At 36.4% G+C, this 22,743-nt stretch overlaps 1 protein-coding gene across 5 annotated transcripts in view; it reads right to left on the bottom strand.

Moving 5' to 3' along the window:
- The window catches only part of MEF2C (myocyte enhancer factor 2C), a 146,990-nt gene that overhangs the window by 71,002 nt on the left and 53,245 nt on the right, over positions 1-22,743 (bottom strand). For 4 of the 5 annotated variants that reach the window (XM_087430071.1, XM_087430067.1, XM_087430070.1 and 1 more), the window contains exons 2-3: positions 22,343-22,538; positions 4,734-4,937 (exon numbers count right to left, since the gene is read on the bottom strand). In XM_087430071.1, coding sequence (XP_087286197.1) covers positions 4,734-4,937; positions 22,343-22,396 — 258 coding nt within the window. In that variant the 5' untranslated portion in view covers positions 22,397-22,538. The remainder of the gene's footprint in view (positions 1-4,733; positions 4,938-22,342; positions 22,539-22,743) is intronic. The other variant, XM_087430068.1, reaches the window with a different exon arrangement.

The following is a 22,743-nucleotide window of genomic DNA, read 5'->3' as shown; positions in this document are numbered from 1 at the left end:
GTCTGGACTTCTGTCACTCCAAGGACACCTGGAACGATCAACGACTTGTCTGAATGACAGTTTTGTTAAATTCTTTAGCTTCTGCCTTCCTTTCAGTGGCTTGTACTACGTTAATGAGGTTATTGCTTCTTTGCCCTCCAGTTGTTCCCAAGCTGATTTTTATATATGTTTTACAACCTTAACAAGAATGCTTCTCCTGCTGTTTCAGAAGCCCTCGCACAGTGCTGAGCATCAGCTGGCACTTGCTAAATCATTGCTAAGTGAAGGAATGGCCTGCAAGCATGTCCTGTGGGACCTGCGTTCTTCAGGTCATCCTGAAGCGCTCAACACCACATCTTCTTCCAGGAGAGAGCCCTACATCAACTGCGAGGGTAGGAACGCAGCTAAAAGAACCAGGACTGGAGGCAGACAGCTGGAAGAGACGAAGGGGGCACTTCCTTAATGTCATCAGAATCCCTATTGATTTTCAACAGCCTCACAAGGTAGCCTTTTGGGGAAATGTCCAGTATACTAGTCACAGAGTTAAATAAAATGGACTTTCTTCAAAGGAAATACTTTTAATACAATAACTGTTTTTTTTTTTAAACGAATGGATTAAAAATTTAACACATTTACTAAATCTGGCATATTTATATATTGTATCTAAACAGATATTCAAGCTGCATTATAATATAATAATAAAAAAACCTCTTTCAGTCTGTTACATCTTTGTAAGTCTTTGTGCCAATTGTAACAGTAGTGCTAATTATCAAGTAAAGACACGATAATTACTCGGAGCTTTTCTGCTAAAGGAAGGAATCTTTTTCAACACCCACGTGCTGCTGCACAATTTCCTATGACCCTCTAACACTACTCTGGTATGGCCCAGAAATTTGTATTTCAGTCTAAAATGCAGGAATCATATTATTTCTCTCTCCCCACCAATCATTTTTTCTTGTGAGTAAACTGTTTTCAGAGGGTTAAGGGAGAGGGGTAACGGTCCAAATGGGAAATATAAAACTAATGACCCTTCATGAAACATATTATGCTCCTCATTAAACTTAGTTAGATGTATCCCATTAAATTAGAATAAATAACGATCTAAAATTTTACCCAGGAGTAGTAAACTACCTTAACTCCCAACTTTGTGCTAGATCCATTCTGCGAAGGGATTCCCCAAGTCGCTGATCTAGCTGGGTTCTTGGCCTCCAACACAATTTACGTCTTAGTACTACAGAGGTTTTCAAACTTAGCGTGCATAGGAATTATTGGGAAACTTGCTATAAATGCAGCTTCCCACTCAGATCCCCTCTTCTCCACCAAGAATCTCAAGCATACTGATTTCAATGAACTGCACTTTGAAAAAGACTCCATGTGGGAGTGATGTAAATTTTATCAAGCTTAGGGATCCCACTTGACTTCTTTCTCCATCATCTCTCTTATTACTAAAGTGTGGATAAGCCAAGGAGGTGAAGAATGTGTGGTTCAGATAGTTGAGCAGGGCAGACCCACAACGTGGGAGACTTATAACATGTTATTTCCAGCCAAAGAATCGAGCCAGTGAATCTTTAGATTTGGCCTAGGAATCTCTGACTGCTTTTTTGAGAGATTCAGAGCTTTAATCTATTGATATTAAATGCAAGATAATGGAGGTGCTGCTTTACTCTCTGTTAAAAGTATTGCTTTTCAAAGAATTATGTTGTGAAGGATTTTCAAATTCAATGCCTTTATTTTTGAGATGAGAAAATTTCAGCCAGAGAAGTAGCCGACTTGTCACATAGAAAGACTGTGCAAGACAAGGGTTCAAATGCAAGCACTCTGACTTTCAACCCAGCGCTCTTCTCAAGGCCTGTAAAGAAGTCTGGCTCGGATACCCATTGGTCCAAGAACATGAAAGTCTTTACAGTATGTGAAGTTTTAAGTTGCCTTTAAGTCACAAAGGATATCCCTGAGCAAAGCCCTCAGTAGATGAATTTTCTAGATTTTAAACTCCTTTAAGAAAGCAGATTGTAAAAGTCAACAAATTTTCAACTAGTTTAATATGGTTCTACTGCATTTCACATCATGTTAAGGACTGGAGCAGTTCAAGCCTCATGACAAATTCTAACTCAAATTCTTCTGTTACCCTGAAATTTTTGTTGTAATGCTTTTGGTAACGAGATAGAATTTTGAGTATAGCGTTGTTTTGTGTTTGGAATTTATGTTAAATGTGTATGAGTGTGCATAAACACACACACAGACACACACACGGAAGCACCTATGAGATTTGACAATTGACTGGTTTTGTTCATAGTCATGTTTCTTTATGTATTTTCTTTTTTTTTTTTTTTGTGAGGAAGATCAGCCCTGAGCTAACATCTGATCCCAATCCTCCTCTTTTTTTGCTGAGGAAAATTGGCCCTGAGCTAATATCCATGCCCATCTTCCTCTACTCTATATGGGACGCCGCCGCAGCATGGCCTGACAAGCGGCACGATGCGTGGCGGAGATCCGAACCTGCAAATCCCGGGCCGCCAAAGCAGAGCGTGTGCACTTAACCGCTGTGCCACCAGGCGGCCTCCTCCTTATATATCTTCACATTTGCATGTGTTCATGACTAAAATACTATCCAAAATACATAGTAGGTAAGTTTTATAAATGATTTTAAATTTTAAGATCAAGGCAGGCACACAATTAAAATCATCAGTCAATGAAAAACTAAAATGATACACAGTAATGCAAATCTGAATGTATTTTAAACACATTAGGTCTACTTATCATTCACTTTTGTTTCGCTGAAGTTATTTTCTCGGCCTTGTTAGGCAAAAAAAAAAATTGTTCAGATCAATACTTTTGAAAAAGTTCCAAATAAAAGCAAAGAAATGACAACTAGTCTTAGACAATTATAACAGGTAAAGGGAAGATAGATGTGAGAGGCAGATTAATTTAATCAGGCTTAGCACTACATTTTTTTCACAATATAGAATCAGTCTAAGCAATGGCAAGAATGACTTGTACTCTGACAAACTGACTCTGAATACACACTTTTCAAATATTTATTCATTTTCTCTTAATTCTGGGGAAGCAGTCACAATCTAGGAAGCCATAAGTAGATAGATAGGTATGGAAAATCACAGATGGGGACAGTCCTCATTATACCTCTTCCTTTTTGGTTTAGTATTCATTCATTCATTAGGAAGGATACCATAAGGCAATAGCATTAAAATAGGATACACGTGGTAAATGTTTAAATTGTACAGTAATGTTACTTATGCTAAGGAATCTAAAACATTTTTGAGTTTTAACATGATGCTTATTCATTTTTGGCAAAATAAAACGTTTTAAATCTGACTTTGATAAAACACCAAGCTAACATTTAGAAATTCATTTTCATCAGATTTCTGATTCCACGTATATAAACAGTTTTCACTGCTATATTAAATGATATAATATTAGGAGGAAAAACATTTTTAAGAGAATAATTGTCTTTACTCTTTCAGCAAGAATGAATCAGAAAGAATGAGTTAAAAAGAAGAGACATAACATGAAAAACTGAAGTGTGAGGTTGGGGTGAGCTCATTTTTAAATACGGTCATGCACTGCATAATGATATTTCAGTCAACGCTGGACTGCATATATGACGGTAATCCCATAAAGTTAGTACCATATACCCGGGGATGTAGGCTGTACCATCTAGGTTCACGTAAGTACTGTAGGGGAGGAAGAAATTTTCCTCAACCCTTCTAGGTTCTTCTGGCTGGTCTAAGAATTAAATTGACATGAGACAGAGTAATAGGAGAAAAACAAACAAAAGTGTAATTACATGTATACATGGGAGAAACCCAAGAAAACCAAGTAACTCGCTAAAACGGCTGAAGCCCTCACATTAAATACCATCCTCAGCTAAAGACAAAAGAAGATGTTGGGGGAGGGGAGAGTCGGGGACTTCAAAGGGAAGGAAGGCAATTCACGGGTCCATGAAAACGAATAAATGTTTGGAAAACAAGCGTTTGGCTACACAGAAACAGAACACAGAGGGGAGCCCAGCAAACAGGCTTTTCCATGCTCCTCCCTGTCTACCACCTGGTTCATGTCATGCGAAGGTGATAGGTCGCTTCCCGAGACAGGTTTTTTATCTGAATTCTTTCAGGCAGTTAAGGAGGAGGTAATAAGAAAAGGTTCTGAGTCTTTTGTTTCTTAAAAATAATCAGCTTAAAATAATCCTTATGTTAAAGAGACATTTTGGGGTGGCAAATTTTGTTCCCCTTCAGTACACTCTATGACGTTCCCACAATGACAAAATCACCTAATGATGCGTATCTGGGCACATAGCCCCATGGTTAGGTGTTGCGCGACTGTATTTTATTTTCCTTGACTATGCTGGGAAACTAGTCTATACTTAAGAAATCATCAGAAGTCATCTAAAATGCGGGTGAGCGGTCCCCCGGCCACAGTCCCCAGTTATGGTGGCCTGACGCAGCGTTGGACAGTGATGACTCATGAAGGATGAGGCCAATATCTTGACGCCGGTGCCTGATTTCCAGCGAGGACCAGATTCAAGTAGTCACTGCCATCACATTTAACGTGCATTGGGAGGGGGAGAGAAAGAGTGGGGTAATAGTTGGGGCGATAACCCTGGGTACGCCTGTGGGAATACGAACATCTTAGGAAAAGGAAGGTTGCGCTGCGTGCGCGGAGTGTGTGCGGAAGGCTGAGCTGCACACACCCCGGGGGAAGCCGCAGTGTGGGCTCACCAACCACGCATGCGCGCTCACCTCCACGATGTCCGAGTTCGTCCGGCTCTCGTGCGGCTCGTTGTACTCCGTGTACTTAAGCAGCACCTTGTCCATGTCCGTGCTGGCGTACTGGAACAGCTTGTTGGTGCTGTTGAAGATGATCAGCGCGATCTCACAGTCGCACAGCACGCTCAGCTCGTAAGCCTTCTTCATCAACCCAAATTTCCTCTTTGTAAATGTCACCTGGAAAAAAGAAAGCAAGCAGGTTTTTTAAAGAAAAAAAAAAATTCATGCACTTTTTTTTAACAATTCTTTTTTCCCTTTGTAAAACAAAGTGTGTGGTTGTCAGAGCCCTTGGGCACTAGCACGTTTGGAAAGAAAGCAAATAAATCTAAAACTAATTTCTGCTTAGAGTTTGAAAATGTGTGAGTTCTAGCTTGTTGTTCAATGTGAAACTGTAAATGCCAGATTTAATGTAGGGCATTTTAATGAAGGTGACCAGAGAACTGTTCATGTTTCTTTGAGCAATTTAAGATTTAAAAAAAATTAATTTCAACATGGTTAACATCTTTCCCAATTATAAGTTTGGATTTTATTTTTTGACCACTTGCAAACTGGACATGACATTATGAACACAGCATTTTAGAGTTGTGTTAAAAAATTCTTAAAATTGTTTAGTCTCATGTCATTTAATTGAAAACACTTGAAGGGATATGACTGTGCTTTCAGACAGTGTTGTATTCTGTTTTCTAGAAATCCAGCAGGGAATTGGGAAGTACTTTAGCCATAATACTGTTAGGGCTTTGGTTTCATTCTTCTGTGTATTTTTCTTCCTCTCTCAGGCCAGAAACTGTACTGTTATCTTTGTCTTTTTCTTCTTTTAATCTAATCTCTTACCAAGTCCCATAATTCCTTCCCTCAAAATGTTTCTCAGGTTCACACTTTCTTGTCTATTTCCCAGGTGGCGCTATCATTCACGCCCTTATCAGCTTCCTGCCCTAGATGATCTCCCTGTCTGGAATCATTCCCTCCTCAATTCATCCCAATCTTCAAAACCTCACTCTTCACACTGCCTTTCTGCTGATGAGCTGTCTACAGCAGCTCCCTTTCTCTGGTTTCGAAGTCTTCCTACCTGCCAATGCTACCAAATGCAAATATATATTCCACAATTCCCAATTGCAGTCTTCTCTTGATTGAACTCCAGTCTGCCCATCCAAAACCATGAACATTCTTAATTATAAGGCCTTATACAGTCCAGTGTATCCCAGCAGATCTTCTGTCGAATATCATTTGAGAAAAAGTTCAATGGCTCAGTACATTTGGGAAATAAAACACATTTGTATATTAAAGGCTGAGAAACATTTTAAACTTTGTTTAACTAGCTTCCCAAACCTACTGCTAATAGAACGTTTGTTTCTCTGCTTATTTATTTTGAGGAGCACTTACTATCATTCTTCAGAACTAGGTTTTTGAGGCATTTACTCTGGGAAATGCTGATTAACTTGACTTAGCTGTTATTTTCAAAGGGGACTATTTACATTTTTTTCTCACCTTCAAATCCAACCCATCTTGCAGAGGCCAGTTCAGTTTTATCTATTACCTATTAGTGTGTAATTCCTAAATCTAGATTCTGACTCCTTATCTTTCTCTTCGTCTCCAGCCACCCAATGGATGTCTTCCAATCCTATGTCTATCTGCAAATCCTAGGAATCTCAAATCCCCAAAGCTCAAACTCATCTTCACCCTTGAAGCTTCTCCCCCTCCTGGATTCCCCATCTCACCATAAACTCAGTCACCCAAACTAGAGACCTCAGAGTGAACTCGGAATCCCCTGTCCCACACACCTAAATAAATGTGTTGACAGGAACTGTGGCCTAGCTGACAGAAAACCTGGCCTCTCGGTCTCCTCGTTCATCCACACTTTTGTTAATACTGATTGCTGTACCTATCACCCTTTATTTTTCCTTAACAGCACTTTTCACATTTTATAATTTGTATGTTTTTTTGTGATCATTTGTTTAATGTCTGTCTCTTCCACGACAGTGCACATTCCACAAGGGCATGTGCCATTGGTACTTTGCTCACTGCTGTATCCCCAGTGCCTAGAACAGCAGACACATGTGGGTACACGGGAAGATTTCTTTAGTACAAAAAGCTAAATAGAGAAAACTATTATATGAAGTTTTTAGAAATATCAAATTGACGTCTGGTATATAAAATTATATGAGAGCTTTTCCCATAAAATTTTTTTTAGCAATTCATAAATAGAATTTTTAAAAGATAAATCTATACTTAATAATGAATATATAGTTTGGTCACATTTGCAGTGAAGGCAGCTGGTAGAAAGGGCAGAATGTGGGGCTGGGATTCAGATGACCCTGGATTTGAATGCGAAATCTGCTACCAGTCATGAGAAATTCACTTCTTCAAGTTTGATTTTTCTCTGTTTGATATTTCATCTGTAAAATCAAGAGAACACCTACTCTTAGGGTTGCTGTGAGGATTATATAAAATAACATATGTGCAGTATCAAGCACTGTGCTTATAGAAGCAGCTCAATAAATCTTAGTTTCCATCCCTTTCTGAGTTGACTTACAGGAAAAGAACTTACAAAATATATCTATCTTCGTGGCTTGAAGAGTCTACTGATTAAGGCCATTTGAGGATCCTGCTATTTCTGATAGAAAGATAAAGCTCAACTATGGGATCCCCACTGATCACTCTTTGGAAAATATAGCATTTAGGTATTTACCAGCCCACATCAGCTAGTCAATATCTACTCAGATATGTTCTTTACGTTTCAACTTGGAAAATTTTTCTTTGTAATAATTGCCAATGTCTCACCTTCTGTTTTAGGTTTATTGATTGTCTTACTAAAGTGTTTCTAATAAAATACAGTTAGTGTTTTATTTTCATATCTGATTATCATACTAGTTTAGAATAATTTTTCTTCTGGGTCATTCAGATGAGTCATGATTGGTATTAAGGATGAGCTAAATAAAGACTATCTTTTTGGAATGGATGAAGAAGTATAATCATTAATTACATAGATTTATACAAAATTATCTTTTAATATTTTTTTGATGCAATTTCATTATGCAAATATACCTGCACATTGGTATTTTATTTAGTGAAATAGGCTACAAAGTAGGTTCAATACAGAAGGCACTGACCCAAAATACTTTCATACATCTAAAACCACTTGTAATCAGACTTTCATGACCACAAACTGTAGGTGGAATGTCTCAATACAGTATGGTTTCTGTTGTACTCAAACCTCAGAATTTAGCACGTTACAACACTCACCATCAAAGAACACATTAGCACAGAAATATCATTAAAACCACTATTTGTGTTTACTTTTAGGTAGTCCTCAACTTTTGTGTAACCAAATAGGCTGCTGGATAATGCATACTTATTTAATAATACTTGTCAAAAAAGTCAGTGCATATAGCTTCTTTTCTTTAAAACTGCAAACTGAAATGATGATGACTATATTAAAGCATTTAAGAAAATATCTTCAAAATCTACTCTTAATTGCTCTAAATTTAATTCTGTATTATGTTCATATTCCTCATAGCATATTCAAAATGTATTTTATAATGCTTTTTCTCATTGTTCATAGTTAGATAAAATTGTTTTTAACATTAAGCTTTCTAAAGAGACCTGGGATATTACTCTTCATTTAAAATATGCCACTCAATGACAAAGATGGCAATTCAGAGCTTTTATACTTAAATATAATAATGTAATGATTACATTTTTCATAACTTGACAATAGTTTGTAATGGGGACAAGTCCATATTTCTATTTAAAAAATATATTTTGAACCTTAGGCACGATGGAAAACTGTTTTTACAGTAGTAACGGCAAAGAGATGCTCTTTTCCAGTGTTTACATCAATCAAGGTGCACCAATAAGAGAATAAAGCGCATATTATTTAAGTGGGCACTATCATCCGACATTAGTTTTCAGAATTAAAGAAACTTAATATGTGATATATGCATGGAAAGCAAAATTACTCCGTCAACATTGACCGTTTTATGTTTTTTTTCTTTCCCTCTTGAATCTTTAAACAGCCCCAAATGTAATGATGATGTTGTATTAAGATGTCTCAGTTTTATAGTAACCCTGAGTTTTAAATCCTAGCATCCAGGCAGGCATCACACATCTTATGTTGACAATTATTCTAGAACCTACTAGGTCTGAATCAGAAATTGAAATTAGAATTTGAAATTGAGAAAAGGAACATTCATTAAATACAGATCCATAGAATTCAGTTATAAAGAAATCAGGAAAATCTATTCACAAAAACATAAAAATAATTCAAGCAATTTTTATAGAGCATTTTCTAGGTGCTAAACATTATGCTAAGCAATATTTATTGAGCATTCTCCATGTCAGTCATTTGTGCTAGATGCTGGGGCTTCTGTTAAATATGTATCTCCCTCATTCATATCTACTCCAATTGGATAGAGAAAAAAATAGTCATTTAATTCCTTAATGCTTAAAAGGAATTTTCTTTATTCGAAACAAAATGCATTACTTGGCTAATAGCATTATATTTTCAGTCATGTGTAATGATCTGAAATTGTACTTCTATCTAGAGTTGGGTGAAATCAGTTTTTTTCTGACCAACTTTTTCTCTAGACTGAGCAAGAAAAATAACAGTAGATGTTAACCCAATCAAGATGAGTGTGGAATGAAACCTACCATATTGGTTATATCTTATCTTGTACTCTTGAAGGCTGGTTGTGGCATTATGTCCCTCCCCCTTTCCATCCAGCCGCTGGGAGGCTCCCATCGTGCTGCAAGGCTGAGTTTAAAGCCAGCTTCTTCTATGAAGCTTTCATGGTCACATTCAGTAAAACTCATTCCTCCCTCATTGTTGTCCTCTAGAACTTTTTACAAACCTTATTATGAGACTTATTCTAATATTACAAAGTTGGTTGTTTATAAGTCTGCCTCTCCTGCTGGCTTTTGAGTTCCCAGAAGACCCCACCTCAGGCCTCACACAGCCTCTGACCAGTGGACACTGAATGAACATTTGCTGAATGGGTCAATTACAAAATGGAAATACTCTATTTTAAAGTCTGAATGTCTCAATATAATTTTCTGCTAAAAGTAGATACTTTTTTTCTTGCCTTTTTGACAGTTGAATCTCGCAAAACTAAGAGGTTTTTTGATATATATATATATTTGTTTCACGAAAAAGTTTAACGTGACAGGAATCTTGAGACAAAGTAATGACACATCTTGGAACCTGTAACAGAGAAGCTAGAGACTGACTGTGTGGAGAGAAATACACATGTACATATGCTCTAGACTTCAAGAAAATATATTTCAAAAAGTTCAGAGAAAAGTAGTCTTTATTCCTTACCCAGATGACTCATCATGAAGGATGGAAAAGTCTAAAGATAAAACTTAATTTTACAATCATGGGATACAGAGATAAAGAAGGAGAAGCCAAGAGTTCAAGATGACTGCATTCATTGAGCAAAAATTTATGGAACTTTCTAATGAGTTCAGATTTTCAAAGAACATGTACTTGGCAAAGTATTTGATGAACTCATCACAGTATTATAGATTTGAGACTGGCTGGTATTCATTTAGATGATTTCAATATGAATTAATTGATCAGTGTTAAGTTTAAGGGAAAGTCTCTAGTAAAGGGCCACGGAGTTCAGTAGATTTCCTGTCCCAGACAACATTTTTATCATCGGTTTAGATGAAGATGTAGAAAGCATGCTTCTCAGACCTGCAGATAACATAACTCTGGGTGATGACCCAATAGATGGTCGAGTCTCTATCCACAGCTCCCTCTACACACTAGAAAGCTGGGTCACAAACAAGAAGATGAAACAGACGTCCTTTTAAAGTTTTTGTTCGTATTTTAACAAAACAATTACACAAGCTCAGATTGGAGGAAAATTAATGTGATAGCTGATTTTGGGAAAAAGAATCTAAAGTTATTGTGTTCCATAGTGGGAATTAATTATCCTAATGATCTTTTTGTTAGTCAGCATTAACTATCTTTGGTACTGTATTCAGTTCTAAGAACTACATTTTAAGAACACACTGACAAAATCAGAGCATCTATAGGAGGCAAACAGGTTGATGTAGGATCTGAGAACAATTTTGCATGAGAAAGCATTAAGGGAATCTGGAATGTTTAACCCAGAAAAATAGTTAAAAGTGAAATGCCAAACACTTGCCACAATCTGAAGACGTGTGGCCTTGTGAAGCAGCAGAGAGCTACTCTGTTTTGTTCTGTAGAGTAGAATTAGAAAGCCTTGTTGAAAATCATAAAGAGGTTCAAAATAGGGGGAAACCTAGTGATAACTGTCCAAGAGTGGACCTAGTCTCATGAAGCAGGAAGCAGTTCATTCATTCCTGAACATGTTCGAGTAGAGCTGCACATCAAGGCAGGTGTAGAAGGTGTTCCTGAATTAAGCAGGAAGTTGGACTAGAGACCTTTAAAATGTTTATTCCAGATTTCAGATGTTCAGATTCTATGCCTACGTAGCATAGACTTTTTAGGTCAAGGGGGAGATTACAGTGAATGGTAATATGGTTCAAAACAAGAACCCATTTCTGCAGTTTTAGTCTATAGAATGTCTTCTATAGAGTGTTTGGGTTACTCAATTTCATCAATATATTACCATAGTCACCTCTAATTTCCATATTCCAAGAAATAAACTGGGGTCACTTTCTGTTTTGTAGTTAGAATGTGAGTAGACAATATTAAATTGTTTGCTGAAAATGCACAGAAAACTAATTGTCTAGATTGATAAAATAGGAAATTCACATGATTAAAATATTTTTAAAGAAGCAGTATATATGCATCATTACTAGGGCAGTGCGGTATAGAAGCAAAAACACGGGAATTGAAAATCAAGTCTGAGCCCTGCCATTGATGAGCTGTGTGCCCTTGGGTAAATTATTGAACTTACCTGAACCCTAGTTTCCTCACCTGTAAAATGCAGGTAATAATAGGCATCTTAGAAAGTTGTTATGAGAGTCAAACTAAGGGACATAATGCAAGTGTAAGTGACTTGTTGACTGTGAGACACTATGCAAGGTAGGTAGTATCTTTTCTCTGATGCGACAGGCTCAGTCACTTCTCGTCACATACTGTAAAAGACTGCTCTCCTACGACCCGCCAACTTGTCTTACCATTATCATGTCTATATTAGAGCTTCTCTCTCAACTAGACCTCAAGCTTTCCTTGAAAGCCTGGAAGGTTTCATATCCATCCTTGTAATCTACAGTTCCAGAACAATACTGGGCTAAATATTTGTTGAATAAATGAATGGATAGCTGGATAGAGAAATTATGCATTTTTTGCAATCCAAAATGAATAGCTAAAAATAAATTTCTATGCATGTTCACACTATGTTAATAGGAAGTTTGCCACTGAGAGAGGAAAATTTCGTATAGTTATTTTTCTTTCTTGTCACATTAAATTACAGTAAAAACAGACATTTGATAAAACTGAATAGCAGAAAAATTGGATGGGGTCAAATTTTTATGTAGGTTTGTTGGTGAAACTGGAGCATATCATATTTATTATCACTGTTTTTAGATAAGAGTGTTGACTTTATTTGGTGACTTTTTTCTAAGAAGCTCAAAGACTACAATAAGTTATCTCGCTATATTTGACAGTATCTTTCTGAAGTTATTATTTGGCACACTTTACCATCCCCGTTTCTCAAATAAGACTGTAAACAGAGACATGAATTGCCTTATCCAGGGTCATAAAACTAGTCCCTGGATGAACTAGAAACAGAACCCTCTTCACACAAATTCATCTTTCTTTCCATTAGTCAGTGTTCCTTCCCTCTTTTAGATAACTGTCCATTTCAGGGGCTGGAGTTCAGCACAGCATGGACTCCGTCAGCCGTTCACTGAGCTGTGTACAGGTACATTAGGGTTTGTCAGCAACTCTGATGAGTACAAGCAGAGTAGTGGATAACATTTTAATTAATGTAAGGGTAGCTTTCTAGGTGAAAGTAAAAAAATAATGCTAATGATACTACGTTGAGAAGAAGTTGGTTTCTAGGTTCCGACAATAAACTAAAGCTCCTTTTGTGTGGCCTCGGCAGCCAACTCTGCCCTCAGACCTCCAGCCATTCCCACTAAAGCTGGTGAGAACCACATGCATGCACTATTGGGCACACATTAGTTCTCTATTTATGGATGTTTGTTTAAATTTCACAAAATGAGAAGCATTTTGGTTGGGAGCAAATACAGGTCTGTTTACAGCCAGAATAAAAAAGGTGGGCCTCTGATTTACACACAGGCAATGTAAATAACAAGTTCTAAAAACAGAGGACAAGTCCTGTATCATTTCCTACAGGGTAGGGAAATGAGTCTGACTACCCAGTATCAGAAAGAGCATTTAATACTGAGTCTCCATGCCACCCGCAGGCCTCCTCTGTTCGCCCTCCCCATCCCGACTCCATTCAAAAAGTCACCTCAGGATAACTTTTCTGCCATATTAACTATGGGAGTCCTCACACCTTACAGGAAAGAGTTCTGAATAAATGAAAGAAAAAGACCTTAGGAAACAGGAGCTACTCACATCTATGAGAATAATTGAGGCTTAACTCTAAACGACTCAAGACGTATTTGTAAGGGAAGAAACAATGATTTTATTTGTGGGTGAAATAAAATTCACCAACAAGTATGGGTCCCCAATACTTCTTTCCACCTACCAGAATACTTTCGGCCTGATCTTCACTGAACTGCTCAATGAGTCTGCTCAATGAGTGGAGAACTTTTTACTCATTTCTTTAACGCATAAAGTAATATGCGTTTCTTTGTTTTAGAATGTGTTCGGAACTAATATACCAGCTAATTCTATTTTCAAAGTTTTGAGGTTTTATCATTTTTTTTTGTCCAAATAAAGTCATGATTAATACAACCCTCATCCTATGAAAATACTTTAGATCCACTCCTCCTCACCCCCAGCCTAGATAATCTCTTGGTTTCCTCCTGGTTAAGGAAACGGAGTGACTAATGAGTGACAAGATAGACAGTTCACGGATACAATGCGCTCTCTAATCCAGAGCCGCTAGGTCTTCCTATGTGTTTAAAGGGTTAGGGATGGAGTCAAGAGTCTGCAAGACAATCTCTAATTGAAAAAAAGGGAAATGCCCTCTTAAATGCTCTTTTTCTCCCCCTGGCTTGTTCCTGACAGTAAGTAATGGTACAACTGTTCTAAAGTATTCCTCTTCAATTTTATTTTGTTTAATTCAGTCTGTCATTAGGAAGGCTTGCAAGCTTCAGGCTTGGTGATTACTCTCGGTGGGAGGAAGTAATGCCACTGCAGACTTGTGTTCTAGACAAGCGCTCCTTTATACAATGACGGGGCCTGCCATCGTAAATGAAAGGCTCTTTAAAGAGCAGTGAGGGACTCTTTTAAGCCGACTGCTCCCATGTGCTTGTAACCCTCCAGCATAACTTGTGAGGATGAGACAGCAGTGTGTTCTGCTGCAAAGAGAACCATTGTCCTCCTTAGCCTCCAGCAAACTGAGCCGTGTTTCACTGCAATGAAGTCGGATTTCCAAAGGGTTTTCAGGCAGTAGTTCCTAAAATTCTCAACACGCTAAAAGGATTAAAATAGGGGGTTTAGAGTGTGGAATTTAGAACTCTGCCCTCACCCTAAGTCAACACCTCGAACCCCAAAATAAAACTTTAAATCTTCTGCATTGTACACTATTTTGAGGAAAAGTAATAAACAATGGGTTAGAGGACAATTAAATAATTGAATACACATTAGTAAATTTGAGTGTTAACAAACTCACAGAGTCTGGGCTTTAAAACTTGTGATAGGTCAGTTCTGATATATTTGTCCACATGAGGAAAAGAAAGAAGGATGATCTACAATTATTAAACTTATCAGGATTTAAAAGATTTTATTGTGGTCCATTTTTAAGCCTAAGAAAGTTTTGGATTTTCAAGAGAAGACTATAGCACAATATGTTTTTAATTTTTCATATGTGCTGTTCTGCTTGCTTTGTCAAAGGGGTGATTTATATTCTAAATCCAATCTGTAGATGCAGTCATAAAAGAAATACCTCTGTTTCTCTATGCTTCGTATACATAAAATATATAATTTGAATCTGAGAAGAATCAAATAAACCAGATTAATATTTTGGGGGCAAAAACATGTTTACTAGTTTAACAAAGCCTAAATGTACCTAAGGTAAAGGTCAAAGACGACTTCATTCCCTGCTGAGCAAATGCTCAGGAAGCACATTTGTCTACGTTTCCTGTCATAACAGGAAGAGTGTAACTTCTTCCTTTCCACAATGGCTTCAGTTTTACCTCGTCACTCCAATATTTTCTCCCTCAGGGCCTTCCCAATCAATCCTTGCAAGACAGAAGGCAGGAGGCTGTCTCCGTTGTAGTTTCCAAACAGTTACATTTGTTGAAATGTTATTTAAATGTTAGTGATTTCTTAAGCTAAACTGTTCCAACTTAAAATTAAAAGTCAAATTTCCAAACATTTAGAGTGGTTCTCTTATTCCTATTAGTGGTCCAACATATTCCAAAAGAAATGCAAATACATATTCCGTATTATGGAATTTCATTTACTTCAATTTAATTATGCTGATTTATTTTTAGCCAAAGCCATGATTCTCGGGTTGGAGGGGTAAGTTTCCAAATTGTCTTCAACATGAGCATGTTGGGATGTAAACTTTAAAAATATTTTCACCATAATAATTTTTGAAGGAGCTCATTTTGAATGAATAAATTACAATGTTAAAGGAAGTCTAGGCTGCAAAGGACATGGCTTTTGAAACAATTAACAACATGTTCTTTAATCTACAGTTTGGAAGAAACCTCTTGGTTTATGTGGTCTATAATGTTAATATTTTTAGTGTTGGTTTCTGAGTAGTACAATGTCACATATAGTTTGTGCATTTGAAAGCAAAAGGTAACTTGTAGCACACAGAATGGTGTGTGCATGCTTTCACAGAGGTGGAAGGTGCCATTCAATGTTAACTTTCTACACAAAACCATTGAGATACAATCAACACAAGCATCGAAATTTTCCTAAATTACAGTTTTAAATGGAAATTTTCTGAGATACACAAATTAGAACTGAAACAGCAAAAAATCTTAAAGCCCTTAAGTTCAAGGAGGAGCTCAGTTCTTAATCCAGTGATAGAATTCTAGAGGAGAATAGTTATCCTTTGCCTTGTGAAAATTTTGGCCTCTTGGATTTCCTACCAAAGGAAAGCTAATGAATGAGTTTGAGCAGTTGAGACAATACCTCTCTGGCAGTAAAGGAATAGATCTAGCTGATATAAACATAAAATGTCCCACACCGTATGGGATGTATAGTAAGTGTGTGGCACACTGTCACTATGATTCAACTATCTAGGGGGGACATCATTGTGAATTGTTTTCAAATTGCTAGGAATAGAATAGAAATGAATGGCCTGATGTCATAGTTGTTAAACATACATCTGAACACTCTGGCTACTGCTTTCTTTGATTTGGTAACTCACGAAAGTACACTTGGTCATTGTTCCCTTCCGGTTTTCTCTTTCAGTCTCTTCAATCACCAGTAATTCCAACTCTTTGAATAAAAACTTTTCCACTTGGTGATTTTAAGATTAGTGAAAGAAAGATTTAAGTTATATGCATGAGGATCCTTTAAGTAGGCATCCACAGGATGCATCCTATAATTCAATTCTGAGATGGACTACTATGTCCTAATATACTACTATGATACACGCTGATTTTATTTATATAAAATGAGTTTAATAAAAATTTTAATACAAGTTTATGGGAGGCAGTCAGCTGTCAAGAAATGATACTGAGGGGGAAAGGGCATAATAATCATCATTATGAGGTATCTGCAGGTTTATTTTGGATTTAGGGATAGAAAAACCAACACTTTTGCAAGCATTTAACTTTTTATTCATTTGATTTGAAACAAGGTTCCAGATACTCATTGACTGACACGGAGAACTCTTCTATAGCATTTAAAGTACAATTTCCTCTCAAATAATATATACATGGTCGATATGCATAGAAGCAACTGACAAGTCTGGAAGTTCTGTTCGTGGAGATGAGGAGAGAAAAGAGTGAGGTTGGATTACTCTGTTCTTTAAATCACTGTTCAGAATTGATCACGAAGTTATTTTATTGAAGCAATTTATTTATATTTCTAAATTATCCAGTTCCTCACATTTAAAGAGTGACTCTATCTCAATTTCAACAAATTTTACATTAGGTTAGTAGGTTGTAACTCTCAAGTTTAGAACTCTATGGTAATTAGCCCTTTTACCTACTAATATTCTGGATCTCACCTTGAAAGAACGTGACAGTAAGAATTCCATTGAAATTTTAGCTAAAATTCTAAGAACATAAAATAGTGGAAAATAGGAGAAAGTAAGGAGTAAAATTTGTTTCTTTTTGAAAGAGCGTCATTTGGGGAAATCAATACATCTCTTTTTTTTTCAGTTTAGTTCAGAAAATATCAGATTTAGTTTAAAAACATCAGTACGTAGAAACTGTCAGAGGCTGCATCTACACTGAACATATTTTTCCAGTGTTTTTTTCCAAGCCCATTTAAGATAATTTATAAATCATATACAGAAACTGAGATAAGAACATCAGAGAAAATTTAGAAAATTTAACAGCTATGAACTCGGAATTCTTTTTATTCATAAGGGGATTATCCTGTTCTATTAACAGGAGAATGTTGCTAATTGTCTTTAATTTGTGCTCCAGTTATTGCACTGATAATTACGTGAAATTTTGTTTGCTGGCAAAAACTATTAGTGTGCCAGCTCTGATAGAAGAAAAGAACTTAAGACACTTAAAAATCTTTTTCCCTTAACTTACTATATTAGGCCCTAACTGTGTTATTTGGCAAATATTTTTCCCTTATAGTTATTCAAATATTTAAATGTCTTTTTATAACAAGTCACACAAATAAATTTGGGTTTACTTTCCCCATCCTTTCAAAATGGGAAAGCTGAACATTTTAAATAGAAACATACAAGTAAACAGGTTTAGGTTAAGCATGCCTAATTTTTATATATCCTTCTTCTTGATACAACAGATATAACATATTTCTAAGTATATTCTGTTTGTAAAAGGCGTCATACAAAGACAAAACACATTTAGAAATCTGGCTGTTTCAGGAACAAAGTAAATGAAGGAGGGTAAGATGACTGACAGGTGAAGGCACTTAACAGGTAAAAACAAAAAATGCAGATGGAGAGATTGAAGTTGCAGTGTTGGAATAAGCTGGAAGTGATAAAAATGGCAATAAGTAGTTCAAAATAATTCGGTCAGTAACATACATTTGAAAATAAGTCGCTCAACATACAGCCTAGGAAACTAGTTTCCCATCCTATTCACAGCCCTGCAAACGTGTGATTTTCCTTCCTGTCCATGAGCCACCCTCTGCCTTCAGCTGGCAGTTGCTCTGACAGATTCACTCACCCCTTGTTGGTGTGAAGGCTCCTTTGCGCTACTGCCCTATTCTGTTCCACTTTTCCTTCCATCTCCCTGATACCCTTTTCAGGTAAAACTCGCTTGAAATGAAGGTTCAGGTACCATTCTTTACTGTGCTACACAGCACAAGAGTTGTTTTGATGAAAATCCCATTAATATAATAGCTAATGGTTCACAGAGCATGAGTCTTCATAGGAATAGCTAACACGCATTTATTGAGCACTTATTATATGGTAGGTGCTTCACATTTCTCCCCTAATTTAATTATCTCAATGACCTAATGACATGGGTACTATTTTTTAATCCTCACTCTGCTGATGAGGGAACTGGTGAGGCTGAAAGGGGTGAAGTCATTTGCTGGACGGTCATACGTGGTACAACTGGGACCAGGAGTAGGTTTGTGTGTCTCTAAAAACCATGCTCTTCATCATTCTATTATTCTGGATGCAGTATGATGTAACTGGGAAAAGCAATGACATAAAACCATACTCTTTCCCATTATATTATACAGGATGCAGCATGACATAATTGAGAAAAGCACGTTTTGTTTTGTTTTCTTTTTTAATAGGAAAGATTTGGGTTCAAATCTTGGCCACCTCCTCGTATTAACGACCTGACTTGAAAGTTTTGCATGATCTGGGCCCTATCTAGTGTCTAATCTTTTCTCTCATCTCTCTGAAGTCAAACAGTCCAGGCTCAAGTTCCAAGGCTTTCCTTGGGTTCCTTAGCAAGCTCTTTCCTTTCTTAAGGAGCTTTGCAAATACCGTTCCCTCTGGAATGTGGTCACCCACCTAAGTCTGACTCATCTTTTAGCTGCTATCTTTCAGCATTTCCTCAGAGAGGCCTTTCTCCCACCTCCAGTCTAAAGAAAGCACCTCCTGTATTCCTTCATAGCACTTTGATAGTTTCGTTCATAGCACATATGAACAAAATTTTTGTTTTATAGTTGCTCATTTCATATCTGATTCATCTCACTAGCCCAGGGGTCTACAAACTACGGCCCACAGACCAAGTCCAGCCTGCTCTCTATTTTTGTCAGTAAAGTTTTATTCAAACACAGACACATTCATTCGTTTACATGTTGTCCTTGGCTGCTTTCCCGACCAAGGCAGGCCTGAGTATTTGAGAAAGAGGCTGTATGGCTCACAAGGCCAGAAACATTTGCTATCTGGCCCTTTGCAGGAAACGCGTGCTGACCTCTGCGGCAGACAATAAGCTGGATGAGATTCTTCTTGTTTACCACTGAATGCTTAGTGTTAGGCACACTGCACTCTAATAATATTTGTTGACTTAATAAATAAATAAATAAATATTCAGTTGTAAATGGGATTAATAAGGATTAAATGGAATAATATATATGTAGTTATTGGTACATATAGCCACTTTTATTAAGTTATCTGAAAATTTCTAAGATAAATTGACAATTCATGATTTTACCTATTTTTACATAATAGCTTAAGAAATCCATCTTATGTTAGACATTGAGAAATGAGTAGTTTTAATAAACTTGGAAACCCTGGAAAATTTTAAAAAATAAAACAAGCTGTTAACTTTTTTCCTCCCCTAATCTATTTTATGTATACAATTGGAGTTTCTGAATTTTAGCTGTTCCCTACTTCCAATACGAAAGATCAAGTATGGGCAAAATTCAATTTAAACAGTTAGCCACTCTGTTTTCCAACAGTTTTATTTCTTAATGATATACAACTTATCACATCAGCTCTGTAATATTTCATTTCACACTTTAAGTCACTATTTCTTATTCTGTAAAAACACACCTTGTTCTCTGTATAGCCAAATAAACAGCTGCACTAGCAGAACAGGCTTTTACTGCTTTTAAGAAAAGATGACAGTGAACCATTGTGTGAAGTTCTATTAGGGTGTCTAAGTGGGGGAAACTTCAAAAAGGGCAAAGGAGTTAATGTTTTTCTTTGCAACACGTGAACACATAGTTTAAAGGAAGCCCAGGTTAGGGATCCTCCACACTTCGTGTGATGTGCTGTCATAGGTCTGCTGGTGTGGATTACTAGAAGTGACCTACATCTTTTAGGCCTTCTCCCAAATGGCTCTTATGACTACTCTCCTCATAGGTGAGAGGCATGCATGACAAGCATTTGTAAGTTAGATGGCTGTTTAAGATTGTCAATAGCCATCTAAAATAATCACTGATATATATAGTAAAACATGGCAGTTTTCAATTATACTAATTCCATGTAAGAATATCGAATTAAAGGGCCTACTTAAAGACTGGAGGAAAAACTAAATAGATTCTAAATCCTATAGGATAAAAACAAGGAATTCATCTTCAGGATTAAAAAAAATTAGGATTAGGTTTAGGATTAGATAAACTAAACTGAATTTAAATAATTTTTCTTCTCCTAAAGTAATTATGACTTCTAACATGGGTGAGAGTAACAGCAATTGTAGACGCAACTATATTTAAATTAAGATGTTCAATTATTAGCTCAAAAGTGTGGTGTTAAAATTCTTGTATCCCTGTGTGAGTTTTATGTTCCTTTATAAAGCATAATGAAAGTTCATGAATTCAATCTGCAAAAATTTTCTTCTCTCTTTGTAAGCAAAAGTAAGATACAATGAATTTCACGAACCTAAAAATTACCTGGTATTATTAATGAAGTATAGGTACTAATTCATATAATTTTTGACTGCACCCCAAATAGATTGTAGTCCAAATAACAAGTTCTAAACAGTCAATGGTACAAGATGTTCAATACTTCAGTCTTAATTTCAATTTCAAGCTATAAACCAATTTAAAAAATACTGTGGTTTTATATTGACAGAATTATTGCTTTTTGGCTTGACCCACAGCAATAAACAATGTGTAGGAAAACACTGAAGGAATCCATCATAAATCTCAGCATTATTCATCCTTTAGCTTAGTTTTCAGCCAAAAATAGTTCCAGTCATATGTACCTTAAATATAATAAGGGAGTATAAACTTGAAAATCTAAAAAGTTTCTTTACCTCTTAATGATATACTGGCTTTGACAGCATAAATAACTACTTCTATTCATTTAATTTACACATGTAGTAATATAAAATTTTAAACCACGAATCAGTTCTAGTCTTACTCGCAGGTCCAAGAAGATAGAAAGGGACAATAGGGGAGATAGGGTGTCTCTATCTGGGGGAAATTACAGTCTGGTGGGGCATCTTCAAGGCTGTCCTCTTAGCTTTCCCCAGTGTAAATGATCAATAGGCAAAATACTCTTCTCTCCCACGGTCCAGGAATGCCTGTTTGTAGGTTCCACTATCCATTTGCAGCGGTTGAGATCTGGCAGTACTATAATTTCTCCCAGGAACCATTATTTGATACTTAATATTAGAATGCATACAAACCACCCAGCTATCCTCACATGGTCTAACTAAATCCACTCTCCCCAAGTGTGAAGAAAAATAGAGTCAACTCACAGATATTGATGATATACAAGTCTTTGTTGAACAGAGCATTTGGATATATAAAGTCTTTAGAATAGATTAAATGTATTATACAGATACAATCATTGGAGTTCCAAAAAAAATTATAACATTGTCTGCCCCGATGTTTATAAAATTCAGGGTTTAAAGAAAATGGTATGAATTAACTAATGGTTCTTGCCTATATGTTTTAAGTTACTAATATTTTGTGTGGGCGTTTTCTTTGTTGTTGTTGTCAGCACAATGTTAAATATTTTGGATGTATTTCAAAGTCTCTTTGTGAATAGAATGAAAGCCATTTTTACACAGGATATTTAGCCTACATTATAAACCTTTAAATGGATGACCACAAAAGGTCTCGTTCCCATGAATATAAGAATATCTTTGTTCGATGATGCGTGCAATGTAGCAATGTTATGCTTATTAACTCTTAATTATTAAGCTATTCATGTTACACAAGTACAGCTTCCATTTAAAATTCATGTTGAAGTAAAAAGTGAATAATCATGAATGTGTGAACTCTATTTCTAACAGACAAGGTGATTTTTTTCCCTTTACATATAAAAGATTATTACCACTCAAACTGGCCACATTTAATCCACTAAAACTTCTCTTAATGGATGTTTGTATGTTCAAAATGTTTTCAGTACCCTTAACATATCTGGGTAAAATGTCATAAATAGTCCATGTAAATAACGATACCAAAAAAAGTTTACCCCACTCACCTGTCTGTTACGTTCATCCATAATCCTCGTAATCTGAATCTTTTTTCTCCCCATAGTCCCCGTTTTTCTTCTCTCTCTCGTCCCTGAAATTATGTATTTTTTCCTTCCTTTTCTTTCTCTTTCCTGTTTCCTCCAAACAAATCTCCTTCTTCAGCACTTGCACAACTCAGTTCCCAAATTCCTGCATTCGTTCCTGCTGAAAAAAAGAGAAAAATTAAATACCACTTCAACAGCAAGCCAGTTTCATAAGAACTGCCATAATCTAATTTTTTAAAAATAAAACTGATGGAAGTAAGCCAATCAACTGAATCAAAATAAGTATTTATTAAAAGTACGTTGGTCTGTCCCATGTAGGAGCATATCAAGTTGGAATGGTTTGTTTTTTACAACTAAAATAATCT

The sequence above is a fragment of the Ceratotherium simum genome, chromosome 4 (assembly GCF_057802395.1).
Source record: "Ceratotherium simum simum isolate JZ-2026a chromosome 4, ASM5780239v1, whole genome shotgun sequence".
Lineage (NCBI taxonomy): Eukaryota > Metazoa > Chordata > Mammalia > Perissodactyla > Rhinocerotidae > Ceratotherium > Ceratotherium simum.
The sequence above is the reverse complement of the archived record's forward strand: the minus strand, read 5'-3'. Positions and strand labels throughout refer to the sequence as shown.